The sequence below is a fragment of the Gossypium hirsutum genome, chromosome D13 (assembly GCF_007990345.1).
Source record: "Gossypium hirsutum isolate 1008001.06 chromosome D13, Gossypium_hirsutum_v2.1, whole genome shotgun sequence".
NCBI lineage: Eukaryota > Viridiplantae > Streptophyta > Magnoliopsida > Malvales > Malvaceae > Gossypium > Gossypium hirsutum.
The window spans coordinates 52195381-52211181 of NC_053449.1; the positions used below are offsets into that span (position 1 = coordinate 52195381).

The 15801-nt window shown below is 30.1% G+C and overlaps 1 protein-coding gene across 1 annotated transcript; it reads right to left on the reverse strand.

The window, feature by feature from the left end:
- Positions 1–10315: 10315 nt before the first annotated feature.
- Positions 10316–14341, reverse strand: LOC107919067 (protein DETOXIFICATION 18). The gene is made up of 7 exons (XM_016848595.2): positions 14060–14341; positions 13448–13992; positions 13280–13366; positions 13134–13190; positions 12105–12343; positions 11903–12021; positions 10316–11376 (listed from the first exon to the last, which is right to left on the reverse strand). Exons 1-7 carry the CDS (start codon positions 14315–14317, stop codon positions 11245–11247), a joined length of 1437 nt encoding a protein of 478 aa, XP_016704084.1. The 5' UTR covers positions 14318–14341; the 3' UTR covers positions 10316–11244.
- Between the last annotated feature and the right edge of the window lie 1460 nt (positions 14342–15801).

Consider the following 15801-nt stretch of genomic DNA (forward strand, 5'->3'; position numbering starts at 1 on the left):
ATGAAACTATCATTAGTGTTTCATAAATATGGGAATTAGAGGGATGTAAAAGGATGTAATTGAAATCAAATTGTAAAACAGGGTTTAAATGTGAATGATATGATAGGTTCAGTTTTAAGAACTAAATTGAATAAAATATAAAAGTTCTAAGAAATTTTGTAATATGATATTAAAGGTCGTGTGAATATATTTAAATATTATAATGTATTTGGAATTAATAATTTGGAATTAATTATTAGATAAATAAAGATTTGAAGCAAGTTGAAGATAATTGGGAAAAAGGGAAAATTGTTGAATAGTCCCTACAAATAAACTTGTTAGCCGATTTTGCTTGGTAAGCTCATAGGGTATAGTTATGTACTTATACGTATTGATTTTTGTAACCTCCCAAACCCAACCTAGATGTTATGGTCAAACTTCAAAGACTACATTGGCCACTGGAATAGTGCAGAAAACTTCCGTATTTTAAAACTATTTTCCTTTTTAATTCAAAACTTGTGAGCTTGATTATTTTTCTTTGTTTTGGGAAAAACATGTTTATTTTAAAAATCACGCGCCTTTAGAAATTCATTTGTAAAAATCACATATTTCAGAAAACTAAGTTGTATTATTAATCAAAACTTATTTTCATTATCACAACGAAAAAGAGTGATTTTGTTAGATTTTATTAAAAACCAAGTTTCATGCGTAATCTTATCAAATATCAATTTATGCAGTTTTTAAAACTTAATGTCATGCAACTCAAAATAATAATCTCCAAAATAAAGTCTCATGCCACAGTCCATTAAGAAAATTATTACAGTCCCAAAAATAAACATATAATGAAGATTTAAGTATTTAAACTTAAAATCATCTGAGAGGCTCCTTCAATAATCGTGTCCATGTCCTAAACTCGAGGATTGTTTGAAAAATTAGAAAACTAAAGGGGGGTGAGCTATACAGCTCAATGTGGGTCGAAGTCAAAAGTGCCATAAAAAAACGGAGTTCATAAATCTCAAATGTATGCTTATGATTTTCAGAAAACATTGTATTTATGCATTTAAGGAAAAATTCCTACCCATACTCCGCTACACACCATTAGAGTTTCTCAAAACTTGTTCAATCCAAAAACACACCAATTTGTGGGAAAGCAACCAGAATCGAAGATAAACTGCCAAAATTGCAGACAAGCTGCCAAAAATGTGGTCATGCCACTAGAATTATAGATAACTTCCAGAATTATGTGGTTAAACCACCAGAATTATAGATAAACTGTCAGATCTTCCTCATTCAATCATATCAAATCCCCCTTTAACGCAAAAAGGCATTTCATGCATTTCAGTATCAAAATCAGTTCGGTAACAATATCAAAATTAGTTTGGTAAAAGTATCAAAATCAGTATGGTAGTAGTATCAAAATCAATTCGGTAACAATATCAAAATAGTTCGATAACAATATTAGCATATATATCACACCTTTAGTGTAACAGAAACAGTGAGCATGTGTAATCATGCTTTCAGAGCATCAATAATGATAACAAATTATTGGCACACTCGACCACATTAAGGAAACATGGTCATGTGTGGTCATCACTTGAATCATGAGTCCAATCGATCAATCACAGTAACACTTTCCACATTTGGTCGAATTGATAAAATACGGGAATATAATTTTCCATTTCAAATTAATAATAGATCTAGTTCGCAATATTCTGATCTAAACTTGAACAAATGAAGCACACAAAATCACTATGTTAGATTCAACCAAAAGTAAAAATAATAATCTGATTTCCTATTCTGAAATAATCACTTCCCTCTACCGTCGATCAATAGATCTAAACCAATAACACCCCATCATTCAAATCTGATTTGATCTCTTTCTAGGACCGTACCTTAAATAATAACACATATGGCATACATATTAAAACCGGCTAACACCATTGATAGGTTCGACCAAAGTTTTGAAAGATAACTATTTCAAACTTGAAAAGAATACACTTACTCTTTACCAATATCAATCGATCCTGACGAATCTATATTGGGGTGATGATTTGGGAAGATATAAAAAAAGATAAAAGGAGAGAAAACTAACGATGACGAGCTGCGACAACATGGCGGTGTTACGGCGTCGTGCGGTGGAGGTCCAGTAGTGGGGAAAAAAAGAAGAAATGGAAGAGATGATGGTATGGTGGTGGTTGATTGACAAAGCGGTGGTGGCTAAATGTGATTAAGGTGGCGGCAATAAAAAACTATGGCGGCTCAAATGAAGGAGGAGAGAAAAAATGAATTCTTTTCCTAAGTTACATGGGATGGCTAGCAAGTTAAAGGGGAAAGGAAAAAGGCAAGGTGTAACACCCCTAACCCACATCCGTCGCCGGAATAGGGTTACAGAGTATTACCAATCAAATAGACAATAATTTTAAGCATTTCATATCATATAATATTAAAGAAAAAACTAATCAAACTCATACATATTGTCCCTTATTCGAGCCCTCGAGGCCCAAATTACGTGTTAGAAACAAGTCAGGACTAATTCGAAAACTCAGAGAATTTTTTGAAAAATAATAAAAATTTTCAAAGTTGCAGGGTTCACATGGTCGTGTCCCAACCTGTGTCTGTACCCGTGTAACTTTCTGACTTGGGTCACATGGCCAAGCCACACGCCCGTGTGCCAAAACCGTGTGCCATTTCGAAATGGCCTCTCACGCATGTGTGCTAGCGGTGTGTCTCACACGGTCTAGTCACACGCTCATGTGTCTGGCCGTATGGACTCACAGTGTACCTTAAACAACAACTTTACCATTCCCTGCAAGCTTGGACACTAAGCAACTCAAAAATCAATCGTTCAACCAATTCAAAACATGATCAAACACATTCAAATCATCTCAAACAAACATCCTAGGTGCCTAACCAATGTACCATCATTGGTACCACAATTATATTTTCAAATCATATCATCAAAGTATCATTCAAGTCCAAATTATAAACATACCTAATTTAATCCATTTTACCTAGCTTATGTTCATTTAAACATTAACTTAAATATAACATAATATGACCTCAAACATAAACACATATTTATATGTATATAACCAACCAATATTAACTTATAATCTTATTTACAATAAATCCACAAAATAATTATTAATTAGACACCCTAGGTACATGCCGACATAAAAGGAAAAAAAACATCACCACGTTTGAGTTCGGGACCATTGTTGGATGCTGAATCGACGATCAAATTTAAGTACCTAACCTGCGCACGGAAAACAAAACCGTACGCTGAGTAAAACTCAGTGGTATTTCTATAATCCAAATATTTAAAGATAAAAAAATATAATATGTATAATAAAATGTTAAGCACAATTGAACATTTTAAACTATAGAAATAGCTTTTTGCAATCTAGTTCACATTTCACTTATGCAATTACTTTATCCATTCTATATTCAATTCACTATTTCACTTCCATTTCTCATACCATACCATTTCAATATCAATTATAGAACTTATTTATTCATTTACCCCTATTAACACGACTCGAACTCGGACGGATACACAGATCCAACCAAAACACACCAGTTTGGAACCCAGTGCCTTATCAGATAATTCAAAGTAATAGATTGACCCCTAGTGCCTCATCGGCTAAACCGAAGTAAGTTGGCACCCAGTGCCCCATCAAATTAATCCAAAGTAGTAAATTGACACCCAATGTCTCATTGACTCGAAGTCGAAGAAATTCCTAAACTCTTCCAATCCTATGGCATGTCATCTATACCCGACACAGCCTGATACAGTTAATATGGTTTAATTTCACATTTTAGATGTAATCAATATCCAATACTGATTTTTCGTATAATCACATAATTACACATATATTCTTTTCAATTCAAAAATCAATCCATTCAATGTATATATATATTTACCAGTTCAATTCATTCAATCAATTATCAAAATATTAATTACTTACCTCAACACTTACCATATACATTAAATAAAAATTACAACAATTAATAACTAGCTTCAGATTATAGAAATACAAACCAGAAATTTCGAGCTATTCCTCGTCGACTTTATCTTTCCCTTTTTTAGTCGAGGATTCTGGTACGATGTTAGCTACGGAGTTAAAACAATTAAAATTCATCAATACAACACAATTCAATTTCATATTGAATATTTCAATTTTCACTCAATATTTGTCTAAATTCCAATTTAGTCCCTAAACCGAGACTAACTTTATTTCTTTACAATTAATTCTATATTTTCACACAAATTTCACTTTAAACTAAATTTAACTCTCTAATTCACTTAAATCCCTACATTTCAAAAATTTTACAATTTAGTCCCTATTACTTAAAATTTACAATTTTATTCTACAATTCAACCCTTTTCATTTCTAACTTAAAACTTTATCAATTTAATCCCTAATACTAAAATTATTCAACAAAGACATCACTTAAATTTTGACATTGGTCGGATAGTATTTAATACCGGGATTTCAAAAACATAAAAATTACAAGAAAAGGGGACTAAATTGACTAACCAATTGAGCTTTTAACAATTTGAAACCCTATCTTGTGTCTTTCTCATTTTATTTCTATTTCTATTTCTTTTTCTTTTATTTAATTTTTTTATTATATAATATATTATTATAATATATATACTTAAATGTTAATTAATAATATATATTAAATTTTATATAGATTTTTACTTATGCCGCCTCATTTAAGAGAAATGGCATAATTTCTTCTTTAGTCCCTTTAATTTTCTTTAATCTATAATTCAACTTTTACCCTATATGCAATTTAGTCCTTTTACCTAATTACTCTTAATTCATGCAAATTCACCTAACCAAAACCTAATTAACCTCACAACTAGCTTCGTAAATATTTTTAATAAATATTTACGAATCTAATTTAAGGTAACGGAGTTTCAAAAATACACTTTTCGACACTCTTGACTATCAGGTTGTTACACAAGGAGTGAAATATGGGAAAGGAAAAGAAAGGAAGGGAAACAAAGAGAGAGAAAAAGGGGATAAGAAAGGTAAAGGAGGAAAGAATTTCCCTTGCATGGTAACAAATTTTGGGCGGCAAAAGGGGTTTGACCAAGCTATTAATGTTGAAAAAAATAAAATAGGAGAAAGGGAATCAAACTTGTGCCTTTTGAGTAGTTATGCTTGTTCTCAACAACTAGGATAATACTCATTTTATTATCTAAGTGCTCACAACAAATAAATATAAGTCAAGATATGAACAAATTGAATATGATCAAAAGAATAAAATTAATAAGATGTGCGACACTAATGGGAATTGAACTCACAACCTTTTGTAGCATTAAGAGTCTCTTAACCAACTACTCCAAGCTTCAAGGTTTGTTTATTTTAAAGTTTCTAAAAATACTAAGCGAACCTGACTTCAAACAGAGGGCCAAATAACAACAAATAGATTTCCAACACAACCATCTAACCCGAAAAAATTTTAGCCCCTAGATTGGGGCGTGACAATTGTGGTTGAATTGTGAATTTATATTGTTTGAATGTATTTTACAATGTTTAAAAATTAGTACAAAAGGTGAGAAATGAACCTAAGGACTTAATTGTAAAGTTTCACGTATGTGATAATTATAATTCATGGAAATGCTACAACAATGTAAATGTTATGAATTCTGTATAAATGCTCATTTGAACTTAGTAAACGATTAGAATATGATTGGCATGTCAATAGGGTTAATTGCGCGCTTGTATGAAATTGCACTTCGGTGTCTCTATTTGCAGTTCAATGCCTCTGTATAACACTATGGTGCTCTTTGCTGTGGTATACGTACTTGAGTATCCAAATCTTCTTGCTATAGTTCATTAGGATAATCTGATCTGAGTTTAAATGATATAATATGTGATGGAATGTGTTGAATCTATGTGAATTGACTACATTGAACATTATGTCAAATGTGGAAATATTTTGTAATTCGATATTATAACGAACTCACCTATTCCTTGTGAACTGTGATGTCAGGTTATTAATATTATGTTAATTTTTTTATTGCATATTTTTTATTTGAGGTAATTTTACTGATATTTTAAACATGTGAAGTTACTAAGCTTACTTAAAGCTTACTCTGTTTAGTTTTCTGTTTTCTATATTTGGCATTTTGTAGAACGTGTCTATCAAATCATCGTTAGAGCTCACACACTATCCAGCTTCAGTTTCGGTAGACTTGTTAATTATTCTAAACTCTATTATGTGGCATGTATATAGGCCTGGTTGTAAATAAGTGTTTTTGTGTTTAAGTGATAATTTTGGAAAGATGATGAAATGGTCTATACGTAATGTTGGTTTTGAAAGTTTATATGGTATGCCTATAAGATTTGAATTTAATGTGTATGTTTAGTTGAGGTGTTCATGTTTTTGAATAAAGAAAAATGGTGGTTTTGATGATGATTGGATATAAATTTTAAGGTATATATGCTAGTCTGTAGTCACTATGTTAATGCATAAATGATCAAGTTTTAGTCTGTGTAAAGGTGAGGTTAATTAGGTGAGAATTTGGCAAGTTATTTTGACAATATGTGAATTTGTAACATAGGTTTATATGCATGTTTGAATTGAATGAATGGTTTGAAAGTTTCTTAGATCTTGTTGTGATGGTGCCATTAGGTATATTGGTTAGATAATTAGGGGTTGATATGGTATGCTTTTGAATTGTTTTGAATATGTTTACCATGGGTCAAATTGTTTTATGAAATGTCTTTTTAGGTTAAAAATTGAATCATGTACTGTAGGGTATAATTTGGACCACATGGCTGTGTGTCACACATGGGCTGGTAACACGGATATGTGTCTACTGGATAATAGGAAGTATTAGAAGCACACAGTTCCTGATTGTCACACGGTCTAGCCGCACGCCCATGTGACTACTGTAGATTTGGTCGTTTAGTTTTCACATGGTTTCAGTTTGTTACACGACCCAGCCGTATGACCGTGTAACTTTTGATGATTTTTTTGCAATTTGATCCACACGGTTTAGTGAGTTACACGACCTAGACATAGGACCATGTGACTCTAGTTCCACACGATCATAGTCTGTTACACAGCTTGGGCACACAGCCGTATGACCCTTGTTTTGAAAATTTGTTCTACTTTTTGAAAAATTTTAATTTGGTCCATATTTTATTCTCGGGTCAACTTAAGAGCTTTCGTAAGGCCGATTGAGACTCGGATTAGTTTGTAAATCATATTATGCATGGATTATGAAATGTTTTATTGTTTAATTGAATTTTAAAGCCAGATTTGTAGGTGATATACTCTGTTAACTGTTGTAGCATCCTATAACTCAAGTCCGGCGACCAAACCATGTGAGGGGTGTTACATATTCTTTTAGTTTTATAATAAAAAACATAATTTTTTAAATAATTTTTATTTATAAAATAGAATTTTTAAATAATTATCTATAATTTTAGAATTATTTAAAAAACACATATAGGATGAACCTAGACAACTTTTTTAAATAATTATTAAAATTTTGTTTGTTTAGGATATTTTTAAATTTTTAAATATTTGCTAACACTTAAAATCCTCACCAGTATGAGCTACATATGGGACACCACATGACGTTGTTTAGTTGTTTCATCAACCATGTTATCACTTAATAGAAGAAATAGATATTTTTACTGAAAGACCTGTTAGTCCAAATCTCCGGTGAAGAAAATCTAGAACACACGAACGAAACTCAAATAGAAAAAGAAGAAATAGGACAAGGCTCCAAGTATGTATCAAGTCACTATCTTTAAGGTTATATTCGCCCCCACCTATTTTCGGTGTGCAAATGAGTTCCAAGCAAATTAACCTCGAGGATACAATGAAGCCAATGACTATTTGCATTTTGCACTGACGAGAATAGCCCACTACACACTAAGCAATGTATGACAAGAAACTCAATTTCTATAAAGGATTTCTGCAGTAATACTTTATAAAATAATCTAATAATATTAGAAAACGAAGGAATGAAAGAAAAAATATTAGAATTTGTTGTTGTATTTTCCAAATGAAATCTCATTCCTATTTATAGAAATTTTTATGTCTCTTCATAGAGACATCTTTCACCAATAGGTGTCTTTCTGAATAATAATGTCTTTAAAATAAACACATAATTATTCATTTAATATTATAACTATTCAAATAATATTATTTAAATAGTTATAATTCTTTTTTCAAAAAATCAAATAATATAACTTTTGATTAATTACACTCATTCATTTATAGTTATTGGAACACTATAAATATTTGAAAATGTTCCAACAATACCAGTTTGCTCTTTCATCTAACGTACATGGATTAATTTACACTTTTTTCGATAGAGGGGGCAAAATGTAATCTGACTCTTTATACAAGGGTCTTTGTGATACTTTTACCTAATCCTATTACTTAATAGTACAAATGGATGAAATTTCTAATAGAATGGTCTATTTGTACTTTTTTCTAGTATACAAAGACTAATTTGACAATTTTTAGTAGAGGGGACAAAATGCATTCCCACTTCTAATATTTTTTCCAAAATTTTCTTTCAATTTAATTGAAAAGGATAAATAAATTTGTGTGTTTATATAAAATTAAATTTTTCTTCTTTTATTGGCTAGGATGATGGACTTTTTATTATTTATGTAAAATATTGTTAGAAAAGTTATATTTCTTCTGATTTGTTAGTCCTCTTTGACTTCTAAATAATTTAAATTGTGATTTTAATTTTTTTATATAATAATTTAAAACTTATGATTATGAAAATTATCATTTTAAATTAAAATTATAAAAATAATTGAATTTTGACTCACTTAAAACTTTTGAAAAATTAATGCCTATTAAAAGAAATCTATGATATATTTTTCCAAAAAGCCTACCAACCTAACTTAATAAATAGAAATTCAATTAAAAAATTTTAATAAAAAATATAATCAAAATGTCATCACCATTAAAGTAGAGATCTTATTTTGCCAATAATTTAAAATATCAACATCACAAGAACGAAACGACATATTTAGAAGCACAAAAATAAAAGAGGATTCTACTAGAGTAGAAAGAATTTGAGTGTGCGTTCGATCGAATCGAATTGAGTAAAAGAATTTCGAGTTTATCGAATTGACAAGTCTTATTTTATCATCCTAACTTAATTTGATTTTTTTTCAAATCGAGTGAAATTGTTCGAGTTAAATTAAAAAATTGAACATGTCAAATTAAAATTTTGTTACTGTATAATTAATTTTATGGTAGAGCACATAAATTTGAAACTATATATATTTGAAAAAAAATTCAAAGCAAAATAATAAAAAAGTTAGATACTTTAGCATAATAAACTTGAATCATTATTTAACTTATTTAGTTCCTAAAATTATTATTCTATTCTGTTTTCCTTTCGTTTCAACTCATTTTCTATCTAACATATATTTTTTTTCTGGCTCAGCTATTCCACCCAGCCGAGCCATTACCTTTTATTAATATTAAGATTCTTAATTAAGAATCCAGGAAAAAGCAATAAAGAAAGAAATCTATTCATCGAGCAAAAGGAGAGAGAGGGATTCGAACCCTCAATAGTTCTTTGTTTCGAACTATACTAGTTTTCAAGACAGGAGCTATCAACCACTCAGCCATCTCTTCGAAAGCTAATTTTTATTTTATTTTTATTCCACCGAATCGAACATGGCCATATGAGTTGATACCATCACTATATTAGAAAGATATCGTGTGTGAACCTATAAGTCAATCTATTTATCTGTATATATAGATAGATGAAATGCATAATCTAGCATACCTATTTGTGAACGTGAAATAAAAAATCACCCTCGACCCCATGTCCGAATAAAAGCGGTTAAAGGGTTGGAAATAAGTCATATAGAATCAATTGATTCATGGTAAAATCCCTCTACCTTGCATTTTTTTTTTGGTCAATATCATAGAGGGATGTAATGGTATAGTTCTTTTGTTGGTAGCTTGGAGGATTAGAAACATGACTATTGCTTTCCAATTGGCTGTTTTTGCATTAATTGCTGAAAATTTTTAAAATTTTAACTTCTTTATATATTTATTAGAATTTTTTAAAATTTTCTATAATTTTCTAAAAACATAAATTTTGAAATTTTTATAAATATTTTGAATTTTAAAAATTATTTAAACTTTTTTAAAATATTTTGAAACTTTTTTCATTTTTGTTGAGAGAAACCAATTTGTTCATTTTCAAAATTGATAGGGACCAAAAGGGTATTTACACTAATTTTTTATTCTAATTATTTGAGTTGTTCGCATTATAAAATTTAACTTGACTCGAACTCAAAACTCGAATAACTTGATTCAATTAACTCGAAATTTGAATTTTTTCAATTTTTTTCGAAACGAATCGAATTTTGCTAACCTTAAAAAGACCGATACAAGGAGCAAGCCTTGAAAAGAAAAAAAATTCGAAATGGTTCAACTAGAGTGGAAAACCTAGTTCAGCAGATCATGCCCTGAGAAGCAAAACCGAAAATAATTTTGCTAGAGCAGAAATACTGGAACGATGGATGGTCATTGAAAAGGAGAAATTATTTTATGGACCTTTCCCACCACATCATTCATGGTCCCTTTCTAATTATTTAATGACATTTCAACCATATTTTCCATGTCATTGCCCCAATTTTGGTAAGTTTCTTACTCTGAACCCCGATCCTCAAACCCTGAACCTTGAAACCCGAACTCGAATCATGAATCCTGAACCTTAAACTCAAACCCCAAACTTGAACCTCAAACTCGGATCTCAAATCCCAAACACTAAACCCAAACCTTGAATCCTATATCTTGAACCTTGAAAGGGTTTAGGATTTATGTCTGAGTTTACGGTTCATGGTTTAGGTTCAAGATTCAAGGTTCTAAGTTTGAGATTCAGTGTAAAAAAATTACCAAAATATTAAAAAAAAATTACTGAAATGTAATTAAATAATTAAAAATAGAGTATAAATAATATGATGAGAAAGTTCGGTACAATAATTGTTTGCAGAGCAACTGCCCAAATACATAAATAAATAAAATCTTTTATGTCAGTAATTTTTCTTTCACCACTTTGGTTCCATAATCTGACTTCATCTTTAAGAATCCAACAGCAAATAAGAAACTGCCATGCTAATTTTTCTCATTATCATGCTTAAACTTGGTTGTATCAAATCCACTTGCAGTATCATATTATTGGTGGCATCGAACTTTTGATCCACTAACGAAATCGTATCAAGAATTTGTTTTTTGGAGGAATTAAACAGAAACTTGAGTTTCTTTGATATTCTCTTCTGTAACCTCATATTTCGTCCATTTTCTATAAAATGTAATCAACACAAGGGTGCAAGCTTGACAAGATAGACCACAAATTAAGCCTATCCATAAACCCTAATCACAAAGAAAAAATAATAATTAGTGGGACAAAAAATTAATTTTTTTTTTATAAAACTCCACTAACATTATTAAAACAATAGACATTATTATTTTTACGTTATATATAAAAATTTTATTTAATTAACAATTTTAAAGAAAATGAAATTATTTAAGAAATAAAACGTAAAAATGATTGTTTATAAGAAAAAATGCATAGAATTCTTTCAATTATTTTTATTTTATTCTATTTCTTTTATAAAATAACATATTTTTAAAAAAATAATAATATATATTTCAAATCCAATAATTTTAATTAATATACCAAACAAATTTTAAATTTTAAATCTAATACTTATTTTTTCAACAACTAAGTTTTCAATTTATCAAACAACATTTTATTATAAAAAATAATTATGTATTTTTATTCATTTCATCGGATAAAAAATTCTTTAATTGCAATTTAAATGTTAATGGAGAAAAATGGTTTGTCAATCATTTATCAAAAAAGGGTTTTCCGTATTGAGATTCATAATTTCCTCACCTTAACATACAGCTTAAATTTGAAACCAAGTACACTCGCAATTGGCATGCCAATGAAATAGAAAGCGCCCAAATTCACCAATACTGCCAAGCGTTGCCAACCACATCCCCTAGCAACCCCTGCAACACCACATGATGGAGGGCTTTAAGTTAGAATCGATCATTTCAATATGTAAATATGAATTGTCGAACATAATCCAAACCTGATAATACGCCTTGTATGGCATCAATCACTATAGAAACAATGAGCAACGGTGTCAACTGTGCAAATTGTTTTATAATGGAATGGCTATCACTGAAGAAACCAGCCCAGATATCATGTCCCAAGGCTAAGGTTAGAACAACTACGAGCGCAAGAAGGATGGAGAGCTTGAGAGTGACTGTCATGGCATGTTTTGCCCGGTTTGGATTTCCTGCCCCCAATTCATTCGACACTCTTGTGCTGGGAAAAAGCACAACCTTATCTCAATATATATTTTAACACTCTTGTGCTGAGAAAAAGCACAACCTTATCTCAATATATATTTTATAATATCATCTTAAAGGTTTGAATTTGTATCTCTCCGAAAAAATACAATATGCCTACTATTCCAGTTAACGTTTGTTGGGAATACTAAATATTTTGATATAGACACATGAATAAAATCTTATTGATTTTCAAAGTAAATGAAAATTTTGAAAATAAAATTAAATAGATTAAACTCTACTAGTAGTCTCTATATTTTACGAACATTGTGGATAATTTTTTTCACTTTAATTTGATCAAATTTAGTCTCTATACTTTTTGAATTGACCAATTTTGGTCTCAGTTGTAGATCTAGTCTATATTCTCTAATAAAATCAATTTAAGTTCCTATATTTTTTTAATTTTGAAATTTCAGTCTTAATGCAAATGACATTCGTTAATCCATTAACTGGAGTTTTAATGAATAATTAATATGTTAAAATAATAAGCTAGCATAACATTACACACATGTTTGCCGCGTCAGATTTTGGAAATAGCAGCACTTCACTTAATGAATTTAACAATTATCATTTGGGAGAGTTAAAATTTTAAAATCTGAAAAGAACAGGGACTAAAAATGAACGAATTAAAATATAAGGATTAAATCCACAATTTTCATAAAGTATAAGGACTAAAAAAAAATTCAACCAGTTAAATATAATTATGTCAGGTATATATTTCTATCCAAATTCGAACAACAGAGATGAAAATTGGTGAAAAAGCTAACCTTCCAGCAGCACTAAGGCCGTATGTGATCATGTAGGCAATGTTTTCTGTATTCACACTGGAGGAGATGATACAAAAACAAATCTAAAGCTCGGTAAAAATGGATAAGAAAATATATGATAAAAAAAAAGATAAGAAAAAGGCTACCATATTGCAATCAATGAAGTTGTTATTTTTGAATTGGGCTTCAGACCAGCTAAGAACACAAGAGTCTCAAATGCCCAGAACTCCAAACTAGCACAACATTTGATCAACATTAGTGTTAAACTCATACTAATAGTTTTAAGGAAAATGAAGGGTTAAATAAATACTCACCAAACCATTGCTGCAGATGGAAGGGCTAATTTGGAGTTCCGGATGATATAACGAAATGATTCTAAAGAGAACCCGGTCCATGTGTTCTGAAATTTGTTGGCGAAAAGAACATATAGAGCTAATAAAAGAAATGATATCCATATTGAAATTGAAGCCGCCATGGGAGCACCTTTGTAACCAACACTTGTCTTGTTTACCAAACTGTAAACAACCCCGAAATGGATACCCAATGGAACGACAGAAAACACGACCAAAGGTATAACAACGCTTTGTGTCTGAAGAAACCTCAATATGTTTTGCAGAAAACCATAAGCAAATAAACCAGGAATCAAGTACTTGATGTAAACAGCAGCAGCTCTCGAGATTTCAGGATCTTGATGAAGCAAAACAAGGATTGGCTCAGTGAAGGACCACAAAACCGATATGATAATCGAGAAAAAGAAGGAAATAATGCAAGAAGCTTGAAGGTAAATCCCCAACATTTTGTACATTTTTGCACCAAATCCTTGACCACAAAGGGTCTCCAATGCTCCACTTAAGCCTGTCTGATTTCACAAAAATTTTGAGACGAGAACATGAAAAAGCATATTAAGGTTTAAACTAAGAGGTTACCATGAAAGCAAAACCAGTAACAGTGGCCCACGAATTGGCAAGCGTTGAACCAGCAAGCTCGACCTCACCAAGGTGGCCAGCAAACATGACAGAAACCATAGTAATTGAGAAGTAAAAAACATTGGATAACACCATTGGCACTGCAAACATTATTTGAGTCTTAGCCTCTCCTAAATCCATGACTTTTTTGCAACACCCTCCATTGGTTCCTTCTGGTCTACAGCCATTAGCACCCTCTACATTCAATGGACTTGCCATTATTGTAGTTTTAAATGGAAAGCTTATCTCGCTTCTGAGAGAGATGCTGCTCATTACATACTATATTATAGCACATCAAATGTTGTGAGTTTTGCATTTTGGTCCTTATAGATTGTTTCAACCTTTTTTTTATTTTTATTGTAATAAAACTTCTCCCTTAATTAATTTCTTTTCCTTTTATTTCTGTTCTTCAGTGTTTTATCAAGTTTTAGATTAATTTTTGACTCAAAGTTGTAAAATTTTTAGAGAGATAAGTTTGATGGTGTTCTGAAGTCATAATAGCGTAAACTTTAATTTAATATTAAAATCGATAAAATGCATAATAATCAAGTGGTTAAATTTAAAACACGCACACAATTCGATAGCTAAATACTCAAATTTATTTTGTATAATTGATGGTGCATCTCAACTTTGACTCTTTGACCCTTCGGGATTTGTGAGACCCCACCGTTTCCTCAATCCAACAAAGCAGATAAGTTTTCTATAATAATCTAACATTGACTTGATTATTCCAATTTTATTTTTCAAAAATTTAATATCTTTAAATATAAAAAAATCAGTTCTAGTTATTATTATTAAGATTTTTATATTAAATTTTTCGATTCATTTTAAAATTAAAAAAGTAATCACATAATATCCATAAAAGAATAACGTTCTATCCAAATTTATAATAAACTTAATAGTTTTTTATATATTAAGAAAAAAATTATAATAATTATCAAATACAATTAAAATGATGAAAGGTTGAAGAGTAATTTGGACACAATTGCAAATCGAGGGAGTAAATTAATGTTAAATTGAAAGAGAATGCACCCAAAGTGATTTCCTAAATAATTCTAAATTTAAATTTTGTATTCCGACCCGAACCGGTGGAAAGAAGCCTAGTAACCGGCCCAACTTTAGTGTCTTGGAAAGGAGTTTAGCCCATAACTTTGGGCTTGGGCAAATCTCACTTTTCTATTTTAAAACCAATTAACTTGAGTTCACGCAGTTTTTATTATACTTTAAATAAATTTTAAGTGTATAACACAACATCTCGATTTAAGTGAAATTTTATTAATTTTTATTACAAACGAGATGTGTTTTTTAAATAGACAAAAATAAAATTAATAATTTTTTATTTAAATAATCAATTAAGTCCTTAAAAAATAAATAATAATAATTGAACCATCGCATTATTATTTTTCCATGGTAGTTGTCACATCATCATTTTTTACCATGTCACTTGCCACAACCATTTGGGCTTTGAGCTTTAACGGAAAAATGAATTCAATACCTTTAATTGAGTACCAATCATGATTTAGAGGGTTGAATTTAGACAAGATTTCAAAAAAAAAATTTCTAAGCTCAAACCTAACTAGACTTGGCTAGCTGCAATGATTCATTTCATTATTTTAAAATAATAAAAATATTTTTAAAATTTAATTATAAAATATATAAAATTATTTTTATATTTTTTTATTAGTAAATTGGATCGCCCCATG